Source organism: Crotalus tigris, unplaced genomic scaffold (genome assembly GCF_016545835.1).
Source record: "Crotalus tigris isolate CLP2741 ecotype Arizona unplaced genomic scaffold, ASM1654583v1 scf7180000017628.32516253702:7417878, whole genome shotgun sequence".
NCBI classification, from domain to species: Eukaryota; Metazoa; Chordata; class Lepidosauria; order Squamata; family Viperidae; genus Crotalus; species Crotalus tigris.
The window spans coordinates 3,881,970-3,902,765 of record NW_024096523.1 but is presented as its reverse complement, the minus strand read 5'-3'; the positions used below and the strand labels follow the sequence as shown (position 1 = coordinate 3,902,765).

Sequence of the window (20,796 nt, the reverse complement as noted above, 5' to 3'; positions counted from 1 at the left end):
TTGGGGCAAGGAGGGGGGCAGGTTAGACAGCTTGGCGAGAGTTGAAGTGGGATGGGCTTCTAACCCTTGCAGAGATCTGTGGTACCCATTTCACCCGCTAAGCCTCTGTCAATCCACACACTCATCCCACCGCCAGCTGGGCTGATTTTTCCCCCTTTGGGAGCTAAGTTTAAAAGCAAAATGGATATTTTTGTGGCTGTGCTCATGTAACAGGCTCAACCTGGTTACTGTTTCCTTGAATTGAACCATCTGTTAAGCCAGCATTTGTCAACCTTGGCAGCTTTCAAGTGGGTGGACTTCAACTTCCAGAATTCCCCAGCCAGCTTGTTGGCTGGGGAATTCTGGGAATTGGAGTCCACCCATCTGAAAGCTGCCAAGATTGAGAAACCCTGTGCAAACAAAAAAGGTTAACTACTAAACTAACAAAGCTTACCATGCACTCTCATGCAGCTGCTGTGTTCTCAATGGGTTTGATTAAACACATTGGGCGGAAACAGCCAGTAAACCAGTCCGATTGCTCTTGATAGCCTCCTGGTAGAACCCTTCCAGGGGAAAAAAAATTGGTTCCGCTTGCCACTCTGTCACCCCCAGCCCTAAAGGTTTTACCTGCCTTGCTTAGATTTTGGAAAGAAGGCAGCTGCTGGGCCAGCTCATTTCTCTAGGAAAATGCTCGGCCTTCTTTCTTTCCTTCTCCAACTTTTGCAGCCCTGAAACCAGAATGCCTTGGTCTCTCTTCAACCCAGCTTCAAAGCCTGGAGTTCTTTCCCATCCCAGCAGAGTTCCCCCCCCCAGGGCCCCAGCAGTCACGTGGGCCTCTTTAGATGGGTAGAACTTCTCATTCTTCCAGGGTCTACAGGCAGACTGGGACGTTGTGGGAATCAGGAGGTGGTTCAGGTCATCCAGGAAATGCTAATACAGGCAATCTTCAACTTATGACCACAACTGAGCCCAAAATTTCTGTTGTTAAGTGAGTTTTGCCCCATTTTGCGACCTTTCTTCTCACAGTTGTTAAGTGAATCACTGCAGTTGTTAAGTTAGTAACATGATTATTAAGTGAATCTGGCTTCCCCATTGACTTTGCTTGCCAGAGGGTTGCAAAAGTGATCATATGACCGTGACCATCATAAATATGAGCCGGTTGCCGAGGGTCTTCATTTTGATCACATGACCACGGGATGCTGCAATGGTTGTAAATGTGAAAAACAGTCATAAGCCACTTTTTTCAGTTCCGTTGTAACTTTGAATGGGCACTAAACCAATGGCTGTTAGTTGAAGACTACCTGTACTGACCAACTGGGGAGATAGAAAGAAGCTATCTAACAAGTAAATAATATGATGATTACATGAAATTAGTTACATTAATTTACAAAGATCTTTTAATGTTAAAGTCTTTGTTTTTCTGTTAAAACTGTGTAAAAACTGCGATGCCACTGATACACTATTTATGGACATTTTTATTGTTCCTTTGTATGCTGCCCAGAGCTATTATAAATTTTCTAAATAAGATCAGATTAGGTCGGATCAGATCACATCACATCAGATGAAAATTACCCAGAGCTGATAGATTTATCCGGTCATGATTCTGATGACAATGCCTCTGTGCACACCAAGTGCCTGTCTTTTCTTTTCTGGAAGCAAACTCTTTTTCAGTGACTGAGGGCCTGCAAGCTCGTTGCATTTCTTTGCTGTTTCCAGTGGCAGACTGTTTTTTCCTAGCTAGTTGGCACTCTTCATATGGATGCCGTTCTCATCATCTCTAGGAGACATGGCAGGGGTAGGACTGGAGAGGATGGGGGCCAGCACCACCACGAACAGAACCACTGCTTTGGAGCATCTTGGGAATGCCAGTTTTCAAAGGAAGAAAGAACCTCTTTGCTAGAGAAACACTTTTCCAATCTGATGCCTTCCAGATGCGTTGGACTTTAACTCCACATCTGGAGGGCAGCAGCTTCTGAAAGGCAGCTTGGGAGGCTAAGGAAAAGACCAGTGGTCCAGCAGTGTGTGACACACTCAGAAAACCATCTAGGTCAGAGGTCCCCAATCTTTTGGGCACCAGGGACCGGTTCTGTGGAGAAAGGTTTTTCCGCGGACCAGAGGGTGCGTGGTTTTCTGTGCTGCCTGCATCCCATGGATGGGGTTTTGCTTGTTTGTGCAGCCTGGTTGTTAGCATGCCACGGCCCAGTACTGGTACACAGACTGGGGGTTGGGGACCCCGATCTAGGTGAGCAGATATGTTGCCACAGTTTGCTGGTAGGTTTGCAAGAAGTATCCAAACAACTCCAATCACATCCAACAAGTTGCAGTTGTGATACTTCAGTACTCATCCTTAACTGATAACGAGAACCAAAAATAATGAGTATCAAACCATTTTTTCCAATAAGGAATAATGTAGTGAGTCACAAGACAGCGGACACCTGCCTTGATTCTAGAGTTCCTAAGAAGCGTAGCCAGGGATGCATTCTGGGAGTGATCAAATCATGAACCACAGGTCTGATTCTGAAGACTTGGCCTGATAATCAAGTTCCTGAATATCTCTGAATTCTCTGCTGCATTTTGCAATCAAAGACTGCACACAAAAGCATATGCATTAGGGAAAGATGTTTACAGAAGTGCATACATTAGGGAAGATTAAGGAAAACAAATACAGGCTGCCAATGCTAGGAGAACCTCCAAGAAATATAAAGGATTTTTCTACCTTTAAAAAAAAATAATAATAGCAGAACAATGCCAAGATTGGTATTGCTGAATCTTGTAGAGAGCAGAAGTACACCTCCATCCGTACCCTGAACTCAAGTGATATTTTGTGTCCTTTGTATATGGCAGCTACAGCCGCGGTCTTCATGTCTGAAAGAAGATTTAGCTGTTTCATTGTTTTGCTCCCTCTTGGCTCCACGTATGTTATGTATGTGCGTGAATACAAGAATGGGATGAAGATGTCTAGACTGTGAATTCTTCTTCTTGTCAAGTGTTTAGGGATAAGACTTTAAAAGATTTTTTGTATAGCAACACACAACAGAATACAAATAATAAACCAAGAGAGTGTCCTGGATAATTTTCCTATATTGGATTGACAAAAGAGACTTGCTAAAGGTTTGAAGAATTTTCTGAGAAGGGACAAAGAAAAAATGAAAAGAAATCAAGTTTTAGGTCACTGTTTGAATGGCCTAAAGTTCAGGGTTGTTCAAAGTGAAAGACAGGATTTTAAAGTTGCTTTATTTGATCAAGGTTAAAATAGATTTGTTGTTATCTCTGGTAACCCTTAATGGACTTTTGCTGATCAGGATTGAACGAAGAGGCTTTAAGTATTTGTTTATAGTTAAGAGATGGGATATGGGAAGAAGAAGTTGTTTCTTGTATTTTAAGAGAAGATGATAAGTTACAAAAATGGTTTATATTTGTGATGAAGAGGGAAATCATTTCTTTCTATAATTCTTTTCTTTTTCTTTACTATATTCTCATTTTTTTCTTGTCTATTTTCTTTCTATTTTTTATTCTCTGCACTTTCTTTTTTTAATTTGCATTGTAACTTTTAATAACATCACTGTTAAAAAAGGAACATAAAACAGAGTCACTATATTAAGCTTTAAAAGGAGATAAACAACTGATATTTTTATTTGTTTGTTTTGCTTCACCCCACCCCCTTAAGATTATCCACTATCACCACAGATCAGCAAGCAATTAAGAAAAATAGAGTTTAAGCTTTGATAAATAGGCCCCATTAAAATCTCCTCCGGGGGAAAATGAAAGAAGGGGAAAAAACTGCTAAAAATTCCATTGTTCCCTTTTCGATGATAACCTAAAGTCAAAGCACGGACCACTGTGAATAATGATAATTAATAACCATAATTAATGATAATAGTGCATCTCTCAGAGGCACAAATAAGGAGTGTCTGGGGACAAAGAGAAAAGATCTCAAAGTTTCTACCTGTCGACAAAGTTGGGGGACAATACTTTTCATACCACCTGGCCCCAATTTGATCTATTTTGGGCCATTCTGTCTTTTACAGGTAGTCCTCGACTTACGACCACAATTGAGCCCAACATTTCTGTTGCTAAGTGAGACTTATTCAGTGAATTTTGTCCCAATTTACAACCTTTCTTGCCACAGCTGTTAAGTTAATAACATGGTTGTTAAGTGAATCTGGTGTCCCCATTGACTTTGCTTGTCAGAAGGTCGCAAAAGGTCATGACCCTGGGACACCGCAACCGTCATACATATGAATCAATTGCCAAACTTCCAGATGGTATAGGGTTTCCTGCCTGAGCAGGGGGTTGGATTAGATGACCTCCAAGATCCCTTCCAACATTATTATTATTACTATTATGATTACTATTATTATTATTATTACGTGACCATGGGGAGGCTGCAATAGGTCATAAGTCACTTTTTTCAGCACCATTGTAACTTCAAACGGTCACTAAATGAACTGTTGTAAGTCGAGGACAATTAGTATTCATCACTTGTACTGTTCATAAAAGCTCAATATGCTGCTTTTGTTTTAAAAGCAGTGCTGCTTAAACCAGCCTATTACGAAAGCCCAAACTTTCAAAACACACGTCTTTGTGCATTGGAATATATTAAAAGTTTAGAGTGCAATAGGAACTTTATTGATCCTTTGCTACTCAAATATTTCAGTGGGGTGGGGGGCTGAAAGGGTGGAGGGCAGTTCTTGTAGGTTAGAAAGATCAGAGAGCAGGTCACGGGAAATACATCTGCTAAAACCCTGGGGAATAGCTGCCTGTCCAGATACTTTATACATTGATGGGGACAATACCTCGACTTGATCAATAGAAAGTCTACAAAATAATGGCATGTTTTCGTTTTGTTTTTTAAAAAAAATTCATTTGTTGGAAGAACAGGGTGGAAAAATTGTGGCTGGTATTTAGGCCACATCTGTAGTGGGTTACTTCCAGACATTCATCCTGGATCGTATCAGATATGGAGCTGGTAACACAGTGAATTTCCAAAAACTTTGTGGGATAAAGAAACAAACAAACGATTATCGGACCCTCCTTATTTAAAATAGGACAGTCTGGAATTGAGCAAACTTACCTTCTTGGAAACTTGAAAGCTTCCAGCTGTTGCAAAGTTTTCAAGATTGCATTATGTTTCATTAGACAAATGAATGCTCGGGAGTTAAAAAAAAAATCAATATTTCAGATTCCATAAGTCTCTTTATAGCTTTTGCAGCAAGAAATTAATATGATGTTTCTGAAAACATCAAGCATTGTGCAAGCCTTCTGTTGAGTTAATAGAGGTATTGCCTCAAGAATTTTGGAAGTTATTTTCTCATGGCTACCATGTTGCTTTTCTTTTTACCGCACTGAGCAAGCTGAACCAATCGTCTGAGCAGAAAGCAAGTTCTCGTTTCTAACAAGATATATTCTGAATTAGAAGATAAGGCAGAGTCCCACACTCTTAGTTTGTAGAAAGTCTTGGGCAGTTGCTCCATTCCAGTTCTGCGGGTTCCTCACTGAAAGGAGGAGAGTGATGGGAAAGACCCCTATCTGAACTTAAAGCCATTCCAAAAATCTGATTTTAAAAGTTACCCGTAAACATGCAGTTTTGAGGTGAGAAAAGAGAGAAATCTATTACAGGTAGTCCTCAACTTACAGCCGTTCATTTAGTGACCGTTCAAAGTTACAACGGCACTGAAAAAAGTGAGTTGTGACCGTTTTTCACACTTAGGACCATTGCAGCACCCCCACGGTCGTGTGATCACAATTCAAATGCTTGGCTACTGACTCATATTTATGACGGTTGCAGTGTTCTCAGGTTATGTGATCCCCTTTTGCGACCTTCTGACAAGCAAAGGCAATGGGGAAGCTGGATTCACTTAACAACTTTGTTACTAACTTAACAACGGCAGTGATTCACTTAACAACTGTAGTAAGAAAGGTCATAAAAATGCAGCAAAACTCACTTTACAGCAGAAATTTTGGGCTCAGTTGTGGTTGTAAGTTGAAGACTACCTGCATACGTTTGGGGGCTGGGATTAATATCAGTGAGGTTGAATTAATAACTTCAAAATAAAAAGTACATGTCGCTTTGTCCTGTGCCAGGCTTTTTTATGAAGTGTAATCCCCTGCATGCTACTCAAACAATTGAACGCAGCCCTCAGCTGCAAAAGGATTGAGGAAACGTAGAGGAGATAGAACTGCTCTCGGTGAACAAGTACAGGAGGTCCTCAATCTTATGACCAGTTGTTTAGCAATCCTTCCAAGTTATGACAGACTGCCCTGGGGTACTTAACGAACTGGTTCCAAACTTCCGACAGCTGCCCATCCCTCATGATCACGTGATTGCATGCCAGGCGTTTGGCAGCATCCCATGGTCACATGACCATGTTTTACGCCTTTTGTTGAAAACCAATAAAACCGACAACGGTTTTAGCAAAACTGTCCCAGAAACAAACCATTGGTTTAACAACTGCCACAAAAAAAGGTTGTAAAATTGGATCGGTCACATGGGCGACCCATTTTGCAATCATCACAACTTACAACCATGATGGGCAGGCTCCAATACAGTCATAGGTCAAGGACTACCTGTAACTAACTTTGCATAAGGCACTTTTCTGTTTTTCTGGTACCAAATTACTCTGATATTGTCCCTGAAGATGTTGTGATTGGACTCCGATAAATAAAGGATTTGTACTGAACTGGCAGAGAGCAAGGCATGAAGAAGTCCTGGTTGTTAGAATGCATAATGTGACCAGAGTCACAGTTATGTAGAAGCCTCCCTAGGTTTCATTCACATGTGACTGAAAGGCCCAGGTAATCTTGGCCCCCTGAAGAGAAAACCAATATGGACTATTTGATTGCTACAATTTTGAATGCATGCCCAGATGTTATTACAAGCCCATGAAAAATAGTTTATGTTTTTTTTTAAAGGATACAGTGTGCATTAAAGCCATTCCCCAGTTCTGTTATGGAGAACATCACGTTCATAGCAGCAGCCCATAACTGTCGAAAGGGGCATCTGTGAGTCAATGAAAGGTTGCACCGTAACCAGGGTTTGTGGGTTTTTTATAAAATTAACAGTTTGAAAAACAGCTGCAGAGGCTGAGTTTCAATGGCATAAATGTCCTTGTCACAGGCAAATAAAATAAAATCTCCTCCGAGTCCTGATTTCAGGTGATCTATATTGACTCATCTTGACAGCAACGCAAAACTGGTTTGCCATTGTTTTCCTCCAGAAATACTTTCTCCTAAAATATATGTTCTGTATCAGCCTTCAGCAACTTGGTGATATCCAGATTGAATTGTAACTTAACAGAATAACAAAATAACAGAGTTGGAAGGGACCTTGGAGATCTTCTAGTCCAACCTGCTGTTCAAGCAGGAGACCCTATACCAGGCATGTCAAACTCGCGACATGTGATGTCGCACAACGTATCGCGACTTTTTCCCCATTGCCGGCAATGGGGTGGGTGCGGTTTTGGCGTGATGCACCTGCCTGCCCTATACCATTTCAGACAAATTGTTGTCCAATCTCTTAAAAACTTCCAATGTTGGAACATTCACAGCTTCTGGAGGCAGGTTGTTCCACTGACTAATTGTTCTAACTGTCAGGAAATTTCTCCTTAATTCTAGGTTGCTTCTCTCCTTGAACCTGAACCAAACCTAATCAGTAAGAGTCCAGAACAAGCCCGTCTGTGCCAAGATAAGGATGCTGTGGGTCAGGATCTAGATACCTTTAGCATCTCCTTTTCCCATCTTCCTTCTTGTCTAATGTGATCTGGGAGAAGGAAACCCTTTGGGGTCTCTTCAGTGAGGGAATGCTGTCAGCCAAGATCTTGAAGGCAGGTCCTTTCAACTGCTGCCCCCAACTCTGCTGAGTTTCAGAAATATTATCAATACCAGGCTGTCCTAGCAAGGCCTGGGGAGATGTGTGCTCTAACCTTGTTCTTTCTTACAGCCCGGGGTGTTTGTTTTTAATTGAGTTTTGTTTCTCTGGGCGTAGAAGTCAGGCTTCTGACTGTTGGATGTTATTATTTGTTGTCGATGTTACAGCCTTTACTTGCAGAACTTGGTTACTCAGAACTAATAGCAATCAGAGCGGTTTATGAACCAAAACAGTAAATACCTAAATAAATAACCCTCCTTCATCTGTTAGCATTCCCTCAGTTAATCAGACAAGGGCCATTCTGTAGGTGTGGCTAATGCTAGATTTTTGTATTATTATTTTTTTACTGTACAATCACTGATGCTAGACCAGTGGTTCTCAACCTGTGGGTCGGGACCCCATTTGGGGTCGAACGACCATTTCACGGGGGTCGCCAAACAACGCAGTCCGCCATTTTTTCCCCCTTTTCCTTAGCTGTGCTACTCCCTTTTATTCTATTGGCTTTTGAAAGCCAATAGAATAGACTCTCTTGAATAGACTCTAATTCTATTGGCTTTCAAAAGCCAATAGGAGTTGTCCTTGCTGTCTCTGCCCTGCTGAGCCCACCAAAAGTCCCATTCTGCAAACGGTGCTGCACCAGTTGAGTAGTCCTCGACTTACGACCGGTTGAGTAGTCCTTGACTTACGACTGGTTGGGGGTCGCGGCATTAAAAAGGTTGAGAACCACTGTGCTAGATTATTGTTTGCTACCCTGGACCGACATGGCTCTCTTACTACAATGTCTACAAGTGGAAGTTGGTATGACTGAAAGTTCTCCATATAAAACAGCATCTAGAAGCAGAAGTCTCCCGGATGTGCCCAGTTTCGATTGGCAGAACATGCTTTTGTATTAGAGATAGTCCTCGACTTACAATCATAATTGAGCGCAAAATTTCTGTTGTTAAGTGAGACATTGTTTAAGTGAATTTGGCCTCATTTTTACAACCTTTCTTACCTCAGTTGTTAAGTGAATCACTGCAGTTGACAAGTTAGTAACACAGTTGTTAAGTGAATCTAGCTTCCCCATTGACTTTGCCTGTCAGAAGGTCACAAAAGGGGATCACGTGACTCCGGGACGCTGCAACCGTCATACAGATGAACCAGTTGCCAAGCACCTGAAATTTGATCACACGATCATGGAGATGCTGCAAAGGTCATAACTGAAAAATGGTCATAAGTCACTTTTTTCAGTGTTGTAATTTTGAATAGTCACTAAACAAACTGTTGTAAGACGAGGACTACCTGTATTGTCATACAAATCCCCTCCAGCAGCTCCAAATATTTAGGACTGAGGGCTTCAGAGAGAAACCACCTTTTAAAACAGGGCTAGTCAACCTTGGCTCTTTTATGACTTGTGGACTTCAACTCCCAGAATTCCTGAGCCAGGAATTCTGGGAGTTGAAGTCCACGAATCATAAAAGAGCCAAGATTGACTAGCCCTGTTTTAAAAGAATCATTATTTGGTGTCTGCCTAAGCAGGAAACCTACCCAGAGCCCGATGTTTTCCATTTTGGTCCCAGCAAAAGCCTGCTAGGAGAGACAGCTTGTTGTGTGGTGAAGGTATCAGACTAGAAACTGGGAGACTGTGAGTTCTAGTGCAGTCTCAGGCACAAAGAGAGCTGGTTGATCTTGGATCAGTCCCTTTCTCTCAGCTCTAGGAAGGAGGCAATGCAAAGCATTTCTGAAACCAGGCCATGCAAACCGTAGGGACTTCTCCAGGTAGCTGTCAGGCATCAACAGTGACTTGAACTTACCCAAAAAAGTTCTGTTACTTAGAACGGTTTAGTCACCCTAATTTTCTTTCAGCAGACAAGGAAAAGGGGCTTTCTTAAACAAAGGGTTCAGGAAGAATCTAGGAACTGTCTGGGTTAAGTCTGAGGTAAAACCTTCAGGTCTTGGCCCAAATGGAGTATTCCACCCCCCCTTCTCTCTGCCAAGAAGAAAATTGCAAACAAAGACCTTCCATTCTTCCTCTCAGCGGCTCCCCATCTGTCCTTCTGTTCTTCCTTCTAGACCCCAGGCGAGGGGAGGTGTAGACCGGTGTAACTGATCCATTTTTAAAACCTTTGTGCCAGGTGCATGCTTTCTCAGCCAGGTTTCAGCAGGCTGCCCCTCGGCTGTTATGCGCATGCACACATACACAAAAAAGGAAAACGCACAAAGGTTGCCTTTTTTTTTTTTTTTTGGTCAGACCAGAATAGTAGAACATCCAGGTCAGAAAGTTTAAACGAGAGAGTAGGAATAAGTTTGGGAGGACTTTTTAACCATTTCACAGACCTGGAGGAAATTCTGTGGCTCATTAGAGACACCTAGTGGAGACGAGGCACTCAAAGTCTTCTGCCAGAGGTGACTGGAGGCATGCTTGGTACTTCTCATTGATCTGGGATACCCATCATCCCCTGCTTTCTTAGGATCACAGCAGGTTGTTCCCTTATCTATGTAGCTATAGAGTAATCTATGTATTGAATCAGAACATGAGGTCCCCATTTGTATCAGGGTAATACTACCCAACACCATAGATAGGTAGGTAGGTAGGTAGGCAGGCAGGCAGGCAGGCAGGCAGACAGGCAGACAGACAGGTCTAACTAGCAGACAGGACAATTTCCATTTCTCCCATGTTTCTCCATGAGATAAAGACTATACCAGTTGAATGTTTGCCTGTACCAGCCCAAGAGAGCATCTCTGTGGGGCTCCAAGGGCATCTTTGCCTTTCTCTCCCTTTCCTGGTCTTAATGCAGCCAAGGGTAAATCCAAACAGAGGACACGAACTGTCTTGGTCTACATAACTGCACAGTGCAGTTGCTAGAGACTACATGGCAGACTTCCGAGCAAGCCTGCGAAGTTGCTGAGATCCTTGCAGAGGAGAAAAGCCCTCGTTCGAGGAATACTGTAAATTTTATTCAGGATCTTCATGGCAGTTGGATTTTTAAAAGGATTTTATTCCCTGTGACTCTCAAACTCCAAACAGGCTGTGATCAAACCTCCTACTATCTTTAAAGAGTCCCAGGAGATGCGGATGTTTAGCATTTTCCCCCTGCTGTTTTCTCCATTTAACACCTCTCCTCCTACCCCCACGAAGCTGTTTTTCATTTTGCAGCGGGGGGGGGGGCGAGGTATCCATATAAAAAGGTATCCGTATCATGCTTCTGTCTGTCTGTCTTGCAAAAAAGAAAAAAAAACCAGCAGATTTTTAGATTGGAAAAACAGCAGTGGGGAAGGGCTGGTTTTTTTTAATAACAACCCCCCCTTCTTTCCCAGCACGGTTGTCCCAGTTGAAATCAAACTGTTCTGCACTTGCTTTAGATGTTTTCAAAATCAACAATAAATCTGGTTTCCCGCATCACATCTGTTTTGGCCCGCCTGGTGTTTTTGGGCAGAAATGAGGATGTTCAAAGCAGCATCAGAACCAGACACCTTAATGATGGATTCTATTAAAATACATGAGCTTTTGAAGACTCTCTTGTGTGTTAGTGCAAAAAAGTACAGAAAACAGCAGTCAGGGTATTCTTCCTAGGTGGGACAATAATCAAAATCTCAAGTGGAAGCCTCTACCAAATATTTAGAGTGAAATGCTCCAATTTTGCAGCATGAGGCAGATAGCCACTGCTATTTTAGTCTCCTGGCATCCCAAATATCCTCAGAATCATTGATCAACACCACCAGGCTATTTTGACAATTTTTCCCGCTCTTAATTTTTTTTTTTTTAACTGCCATTGATCTTTGGGAATCAAACTCTCCACCATTATCTCTTTTCTGGGGTATTAGTACCTAGAGACAGAGAATAAGCATCCTATTATTATACAGGTGGTCCTTAACTTATGACCACAGTTGAGCTCAACATTTCCATTGCTAAGCAACTTAAGTAAATTTTGCCCCATTTTACGAAATTTTTTGCCACAGTTATTAAGTGACTCAGTGCAGTTGTTAAGTTAGTAAGACAGTTGTAAAGTGGGTCTGGCTTCCCCATTGATTTTGCTTGTCAGAAGGTTGCAAAAGGTGATGACATGACCCCAGGATACTGCAACCGTCATAACTACGAACCAGTTGCCAAGCTTCTGAATTCTGGTCATATGACCACGGGGATGCTACAACTGTGATATGTGCGAAAAACCCATTGTAACTTCAAATAGTCACTAAACAAATGGTTGTGAGTTGAGGACCATCTGTATAGCAGGCTGCCCCACCTTTAAGATCAGTACAATTGGGCTCAGCAGCAGCTGATATGCCCAGAGGTGTAGAGAACTGTGGTCTTAACATGGATGGAAGTTGCCAAAATGGGGGGGGGGGGAAATAACATAGAACATTCTTGAGAACTTAAGGTTTGCAAATTGCTCTAGTAGTATCTTCACTGGATACTGACCACCTTGTTTCAGTGCTTCTGATGAATTCTGAGCCGCTGTGGCCACGGTCCTTCTGTCTCTGCTCTCTTCAAGTCCAGTAGATCTAATAGAGCACTTGTCATCTCAGAGTGCGTTGAAGGTTTCTGGCTACTCTGTCCAGGGTAGAAATGGTGGTGTAAGGTCTCCTGCTTGAGCAGGGGGTTGGACTAGAAGTTCTCCAAGGTTCCTTCCAACTCTGTTAATCTGTTAAACTCTGATATGAAGGAGTCTGGTCCACCAAAACTCCCTGCTTGGTGGGGGGGAATGATTGTTACAAGCAATCTCAAATCCAAGGAATTCACAATCTTGGGCTAGGACTTTTCTGAGTTGTCCTGGATTTCTTCCTGAACAGAAAGGAATGCTGGTGTGCTCTTATGATTAGGCAGCAACACGAAGCCCCAGGATTGGCAAAGCTATTTTTGTTTAATCCAGAGAGTAGTACCTTCTACTGAGTTGTTGTTCTTTGGCCATCTGCAACTGATCCAGACATACTAAACAAGATAATATAGATCTAGCCGTGTTTCTGACCTTATCATTGAGGTAAGAGTCTTGGCTTAAATAGAAGTAGACGCCGATTTATGCCACCTTTGATCTACAGAAGAACAAAACAAAGGTCTCATTGGGCAGTGGGATCCTCTCATATACAGTGGGATTGGTAAACTGACTAGACCAAGCCATGCTAATCTCTGGTTGATTATTTCCTCCCCCCCTTCTTCTCCACAGAGAATTCAGGTCTAACAGCAGGAGCAGCAAAACAGAAGGTGAGTTGTGAAATGTGGATTTTGTGTTCCCTTCTATTCCCAAGTGATAGCAATGGAACAGACAAGTATAGAGGTAGCTTCAGGGGTCTTTGGAACAAGAAGCTTGACATACTAAGGTTTCCCCAGCATTTTGCGTGCAGCACGCCTGTGTTTACAGAATTTGCTTCCTTGCACCTGGAAAAAAATAGTAGTAGTACTATGTGGTTAATGGTGTCTTAAATAGCATCTAGTTATCTTTGGGGACGCTTAGTGATATATGAATATATAGTCATAGGGAGATCTTGGATCTTATTTGTGACACCAATTCGTGAGTAAAGACATGGTTTGCCCTTCTGATCTTGCACCAATGCTCTGCAGGGATTGATTTTGGATCTCCCAGTACTTGGATTCAATATGATCTTCCCTGATCTAAAAAGGGGAGTAGGAATCTCTGACAAGCTACAGTACAAGTGGAGAACACTCCAAGCTTTCTAGGTCTCTGCACCCAGCTTTCCAACTTGCTCAGGGAACCCCTAGAACAGTGATGGCGAACCTTTTAGAGACCGAGTGGCCAAAAACTGGCCCTGCCCCTGCTCCACCCCACCCCATTCCCTGTCCCGCCTGCCCGCAGGGCCACTCACCGCCTCCAGGGCCCGCTGCAGATCGTCCAGGCAGCCCAGCAGCGCCGTGGCGGCCACGCCCTCTGCCCACGCCCTGCAGCATCAACTGTGTGCGATGGGGCGTGAGAGCAGAGTCTTGTCTACGCTGCCTGGCTGCCATGTCCTTGGCTTCACTTCTTCGTGTGGGCCACGCTCGGGGGCGACTCTCCTCCAGGGGGGCTGCTGGTGAGGAGGGGGCTGAGGCAACTGCATGTGTGCCCACAGAGAGGGCTCCAAGTGCCGCCTCTGGCATGCGTGCCATAGGTTCGCCACCACTGCCCTATAATGGAACCATTCCCTTCTGTTGGGATTCCATCCCAGCAGGATGCTTCTGTATCCCCATCCTTCTCTTCTTCGCCCATAGGGTGGCAGAGCTGTGCTCTTCATGAGTTGAGGTTCGGATTTGTTGATAGAGTGCCCAGTTACTAGCCTGAAGGAGAACACCTATCAACAGGCCTACTCCATGCCTGCTTCATGGAGACAATACATGATGCCAGCATGTTCCTAATGGGTCATGTTGCCTAGAATGACAATCCCAGCTATCATTGCTCTGCTCATTTATCCTGGGTATTATGCAGTAAGAAGCACATCTTTACTAGAAATGAGGCCACGTCAAGGAAGAGCTCCTGCACATATTTCTGTAGGGTTTGCACAAGAAAACTTACTGGTAAATTATGCCCTTCACGGCCATTAGCTTTTCTTGCCTCCCACTTTGTCACCATTCAAGGCATCCATAATATGTGTCACCTTGCTTTGTGACAAGGCCACTTCTCCTTGGTAATGCTAAAGGGCACAGGGGAACTTAAATATAAGCTGTAAAGCACTTGAGGCATATTTTAACTAATGCAAGGCCATGATTAGATCATTGTCTCACTCCCTTCTTTTCTTCCTGACCTCTTAATACCTTTCTAGGTATCATACTCCAACTTCCATCATTCCTGGGTCAGAGGTAAGGGGTGACAGGTGTTGTAGATGAGAGCTCTGGAAATCATCATGTTGGGAAACATTCTGTTATATAAATTTACCTGCATAATCCACATTGTGCAAAATCACATCATGGAAGAATGGAGGATGGAATTTATTACAAAATCCAGCTTCTACAAAGCTGAGAAACTGTTTATATCTAGCACACAAATATTCTGTCCCTATGAAAAACTTGTAGGTTGGTCTTGCTCCCTGGTCTAAAAAGTTAGAAGACCCTCTACCATTATCTGCACAGAGGTTTCACTGATAAGAGTAGAGGGTCCCCTAATTTTTTAGGCAAGGGAGCAAGATCAACCTACACATTTTTCATAGGGGCAGAACAGTTGCATGCTAGATACTTTGATTGGGGCAATGTTCACCCTCTTTCTAACCATGAAAACAATAGTGTAGACTTGGTGGAAGCATGTGTGTATGGATGGTCTCATCCATGATGTCTACACAGCTCCCTCAGTGATAAAAGAACAGAGCATGAAAATCTGTCCCACTTGGCCACCAACAAATTCTACATGAAAGTAGACTGAAGGCAAGTTGTGGGAAAGCTGCCAAAAATGATAACCCAGTTTGGAAGGTCTACGTATTAGACCTTCCAAACTGTAGTGTAGGAAAACTCAAAAGAGGTTACCATTTTTTGGCAATACTATATATTGAATTCTTTTATAATGTATAAGAATACTTGCCCCGGCTTGTAATATTATTCTGTGATGCTTTTTCTGCTCCCAGTAGCATCACAAAGATGTGTAGAGAAGAGCTGGAGAACTGTCCCACGGGTGACCTTGCAGCATGGGTTAACCATTTCTTCATTTCACAAAGAAAAGAGGGGAACAGAGAGTGGATATTTCACTCAGAGCTGCTGCCAAGGAACTTAACGTCTTCTCTCTTCCTGTTCCAGGCCCAGGCAGCACATTTCCAGATGTCCATCCAAGCAGTTGTTCCACCAAGAGGCATGCAAGTGAAGATGAGTTGAGGAAGCGGCTGAAATCCCAGGGGTCACCAGTACTGTCAACTGGAGGTGCTCTGCGCAGCACTTCCTCTTCTGACTACAGCCAAGAGCCAAAGTTCTACCAGTCAGGACATCCTGGGCAAAAGACATTGGTGTGCCTGGCAGAGAAAGCTTTGCCGTATAGCATGCTCAGCTTCCCAGAAGGTTCTTGCACTGTATTAGGTCAAGAGCACAAATCCAGTTCCTTACATCATACAGAGACAGCTGAGCAGTACAAAAGCCTCCATACCCAGAGCAGCAGCAAGTCCGAAGACCTGCTGGCATCCAGTGTTCCTGCCTGCCCTGCTGACATCCAAGACTTGGAGGAAGCCACCACACAAGATAGAGCTGCCAAAACTTTCTCCAATGCCACATTGGCCTCAGGGAGGTGTAATATTGATAGCATCATCTCCTTGTTGAAAAGCAAGTGTGGCAACGGCAGAATCAACCTCTACCCTGTGGTGCAGCTCATAGACATTATGAAGGACATTGACCGACTCTCCCAGGACCTAAAGAGCTGTGGTGTTCATTTAGATTGCAGTGGCTTGCAATTTGATAGCCATCTGCAGCTTAGTGAGGAAGGCCGGGGACAAGGTCTTCATTATAGCTTCTACTCCTCCCCCATGCTGGCCAACAGCATCCGCAGTCCTGAGGAGCTGGCAGTGCAAAGTAGCACCAAAGCTGATCTTCTCAAACAGACCCAACCTAGCCATTATGCGGGAGAAACAGAAGGGGACACTCAAGGTGCCCAGGACCAAATCAGCCAGAGTAGTCCTGTTCTGAAGGCTCCTTGTAGCCTAGATGAAGCTAGCAGCTCAGAGTCTGAGACGACCGATTATCCTGAACTAGCCAATACAGATATCCTGAGTGAACTGGCTTCTCTGGCCTGTCCAGGACCTCAGTTATTAGATCAGCATCCAGATTCCCACCATCAGCTGCTACAAAGCCAAGGGGCAGAATCAAGGTCTCAGTTAATTGGTTCACAGTCTCTAGAAGACCAGCCCCAGCTAGTAGACTCAAAGTCTCTGGAGCCGCCTCCAGAACCATTGGCCTTGCAGACAGTGGATCCCTTGCCTGCACCACTGGGGCTGCAGCCTCTAGAACCTCTGGAGCTTCAGACTTTAGAACCTCTTTCTGAGTCGCTATCACTCCAATCCCTAGAACCCCTTTCTGAGCCTCTAGGGCTCCAGTCTTTAGGGACCCTGGACCACCAGTTGCTTGATTCCCAACCCCAGCTCCTGGATCCAGACGCCCAGCTGCTTCCCCCTTTGCCCAAGTTGCTAGACTCTCAGCCCCATCTAGGAACACAGGAATCTTCAGGAGGACACTCACTACAACCTGGAGCCCGCCTTGGAGGCTGTTCCTTAAGAGGAGTAGTAAGGCGAGGGGCTGGGCGGGGAAGGGATGATCACAGGAAATACGCTCTAAGGAGAACAGATAAACCAAAGATACTCTGTCGTCGTCGGAGGGGAGGCCGAGGGCAGCGAACAGAGATTGTCACTGAGAGCCAAGTCCTCCCCATGGCTGTACCAGTGGAGATGATCATGGCTCAACCAGAAGAACCCAGGATGCCATTGACCACCATTGCAACAGGTGAAGTAGCAGGTCCCATTGTTTCCACTTTGGAGCCAGAAGAGGGCCAGAAGGCTGCTGCCCTCCTGAATCCCCCAAAGCCCAAATGCCGTGGCATACGTCGGATGGTGGTAAAGATGGCCAAGATTCCCGTCTCTCTTGGGAGGAGGAATAAGACTACGTACAAAGTGTCCTCCCTCAACAGTAACTTGAATGTAGAAGGCAAAGGGGTTATAATCTCCCCTTCTCTAGAGCCCACTCCACTGCTGAAGATGAAAAACAATGGCCGGAATGTGGTGGTGGTCTTTCCTCCAGGAGAAATGCCAATTATCCTGAAGCGCAAGAGGGGAAGGCCCCCCAAAAACTTAATGCTTGGGCCCTGCAAACCTAAGGAGCCTGTTCCAGAAGTGAAAAAACGGAGGAGGAGGAAACAGAAGTTGGCATCCCCACAGCCCTCTTACGTTGCAGACACGAATGACAGTAAAGCGGACTATTCAGATGTCCTGGCCAAGCTAGCCTTTCTCAACCGCCAGAGCCAGTGCTCAGCTCGTTGCTCCCCACCTCGCTGCTGGACCCCGACTGAGCCCGACTCAATCCACCAGGCTCCTGACACTCAAAGCATCTCCCACTTTTTGCACCGAGTACAAGGCTTCCGCAGACGAGGTGGCAAAGGAGGTGGATTTGGGCGTGGAGGGAGCCATTCCGCCCGTTCCTCCCGTTGCTCCTTCAGCGATTTCTTTGAGGGCATTGGCAAAAAGAAGAAGGGGGTTCTGGGGATGGCCATGCATGTCGACCCCGCACATCCTCGGAAGAGAGGCCGTCCAGAGCCAGACCCCATGGAGAAGCCCAAAAGAAAGAGGCGATCTCGCAAAAACGGGGCCCTGTTTCCTGAGCAGAACCCCAGCCAAAACTTCAGTGATGGGTCCTCAGAATGGTGTGGAGAAAAAGAAAGTCATTGGATGTCCCACCAAGGACACCTTTCTGGTCAAGCCAACAGGAATTGCAGCTACCAAGGCAGCGACTCTCGGACCTTCCACTCCTCAACCGTGGAATCAAGTTCTTCAAACCGAACTGGTTTTTATGGGGGGAGCAATCCATCATCCCAATCTGAACTCAGCCAGGAAAGGCAGAGCCTTTTCACGGGTTATTTCCGTTCGCTGTTGGATTCCGATGACTCCTCTGACCTGTTGGACTTTGCCCTCTCCAATTCTCGCTCTGCCTCACGGAAATCCTCAGCCACCTATACAGCCCCTCCCAATGCTATCGCAACCCAGAGAGGCATGGCGTCTTACTCAAGCCGGGGTGGGAAAGCCACACCCTCTTCCGCCACCACAACTGCCACGAGCGAGGTGCCCTTCCACACAGTCAGCCGGCAGTCGTTCCCTCCCAACAGAGCAACAGGCTACAACCTGTCCCAGGCTGCTTCAGAGTGCCGTGACCCAGATGCCTTCCAGAAGCTGGCATCTCTCTCAGCTGTCTCCAGGTCCCCCACTACTCACTCCACCACAGCCTCCAGCTATGCACAATATGGCAACTATGGCAGTACTGGAGGACAAAGTGTGACTGCTGCCAGCTTGTTTCAGCAAGGGAAGCCCTACCACGCCCCCCAAGACTGTCCCAACAACAAGGACTGCAGCTTCACCTACGGTGGTGGCAACAGCCTGCCCTCCTCCCCAAGCAGTGCCCACAGTGCCAGCTACACCCAGCAGACTTCAGGGCCCAGCATCCCCTTGAGTAAGCCCTCTTTCTTCAACAGCTCCGATCCCAGCCAGTTCTCCAGCTCCTCTCACACCCCCATGAGGTGTGACAGCCGAGCAAGCACTGTATCGCCAGGGGGTTACATGGTCCCTAAGACTTCAGTCCCTTTCCAGCCTTCACCGGAGAACTGTAGGCAGTTTCCTAGTGCCTCTCAATGGGCTTTCCGGCAAGGCTATGGCAGTCTGGACTGGAACTCTGAGTCCTTCAGTCAACTCTACAACCCGGGCTTTGACTGCCACATCAATGAACCCAATGTCATCCTAGACATTTCCAACTATACACCCCAGAAGGCCAAGCAGCAGACGGTCTCGGAGACCTTCTCCGAATCCTCCTCAGATAGTACCCAGTTCAACCAGCCCTCAGGCTACAGGAGGGCCAACAGCGAGGCTTCGTCTAGTGAAGGGCAGTCCAGCCTCTCTAGCTTGGAGAAGTTGATGATGGACTGGAACGAGTCGTCTTCAGCCCCAGGTTATAACTGGAACCAGAGTGTTTTATTCCAAAGCAGCTCTAAGCCAGGACGGGGCAGGCGAAAGAAAGTGGACATATTTGATGCTGCCCATCTCAGTTTTTCCACAGGCGGCTATCCCTCCAAGAGAGGGGCTGGTGCTCGGCAGCCACGGGGTTCCCGGGGCGCCTGTGCCTCCAAAAAAGAAAGAGGCACAGGCAAAGCTAAATTCCCCAGCAAATCCCAGCCGGTGAACCCGCTGTTTCAAGACAGCACAGATTTGGGACTGGACTACTACAGTGGGGACAGCAGCATGTCCCCGCTGCCTTCACAGTCCCGGAGCTTTGGGCTCAGTGAACGTGATCCTTGTGACTATACAGGGCCCTACTCCATGAATCCTTCCACGCCTTCGGATGGCACCTTTGGGCAAGGGTTCCAGAGTGACTCCCCCAGCCTGGGACAGACAGACTTGGAGAACAAGCATTTCCCCAGCCTGCCCCACCAGCTGGCTGCCCCACCCACTCAGCAGACGGTGTTCGAAGCCAGCTTGCAGAAAGCTTTTTCACCTAACTGCTCCCCCACCCTGGCCTTTAAAGAGGACTTGCGGCCCAGTGACATCCGGAAGCTTCCAGCCTGTGACTCGCTCAAACATGGCATAGCTGGGGTGGCCGGCTTGCCCCACTCAGCCCCCCACATGGCCTGCCGGGACCTCTCCATGTCTCAGCCACACTATGATTCTCCCAGCTGTAAAAACCCCAGCTATTGGTATTCGCCCACTGCCAGCACCCGCAGCCCTCCCTATGACAACAAAGCCGGGGTGGGCATGCTGGTAGACTTCATGGGGAGGAGCCCCGAGGCTTCTTGCCTCAACCCCCATTTGACCAGTCCCCCCAGCAGCAACCCTTCTAAGAGCGAGAAGGAGCCCATGGACATGGCGAGGGCTCATCACCGAGGAGCCTATATTTGCCCCTTGATGAATGACTTAAATATCTCCCCAGTCCCAAGAGACTCGATGCTGCCACTGCAGGACAACTATAGGTACCCCAGCTTTGTACCCCAAGGGCACCCAATCATGGCTGCACCCCAGAAGAGCGGGTTTTTGGGTCCAATGCTAGAGCAGCATCCCGAGGACACATTCACAGTCACCTCCTTGTAGTGTCATCTGAAGTGCCAACCAGACACGAGGTTTTGTTTCAGGGTAGGTGCTGGAGGAAGAGCTGGAAGGGGAGGGGGTGGTTTGAGGAGGTGTGGGGACAGAGTGGGCTTGGGCTTGAAGTTCATCATGATCATCATGCCAACGGGGCTAGCAAAGTCATGGCATAATGGGGAGGAAAAGAAATACACACTCTGTAGGGTGTTTTTTAAAAAGGGTCTTTGGGAATGGTAGACATCAAC

The 20,796-nt window shown here is 45.8% G+C and overlaps 1 protein-coding gene across 11 annotated transcripts in view; it reads left to right on the top strand.

Moving 5' to 3' along the window:
* The window catches only part of AHDC1 (AT-hook DNA binding motif containing 1), a 226,288-nt gene that overhangs the window by 185,872 nt on the left and 19,620 nt on the right, over positions 1-20,796 (top strand). For all 11 annotated transcript variants that reach the window (XR_005555618.1, XR_005555616.1, XR_005555619.1 and 8 more), the window contains 2 exons: positions 12,988-13,025; positions 15,537-20,599. Coding sequence is in view for 2 of the 11 variants with exons in the window: in XM_039334260.1 (XP_039190194.1) it covers positions 12,988-13,025; positions 15,537-20,557 (5,059 nt within the window). In the remaining 9 variants the exon portion in view is untranslated. The remainder of the gene's footprint in view (positions 1-12,987; positions 13,026-15,536; positions 20,600-20,796) is intronic.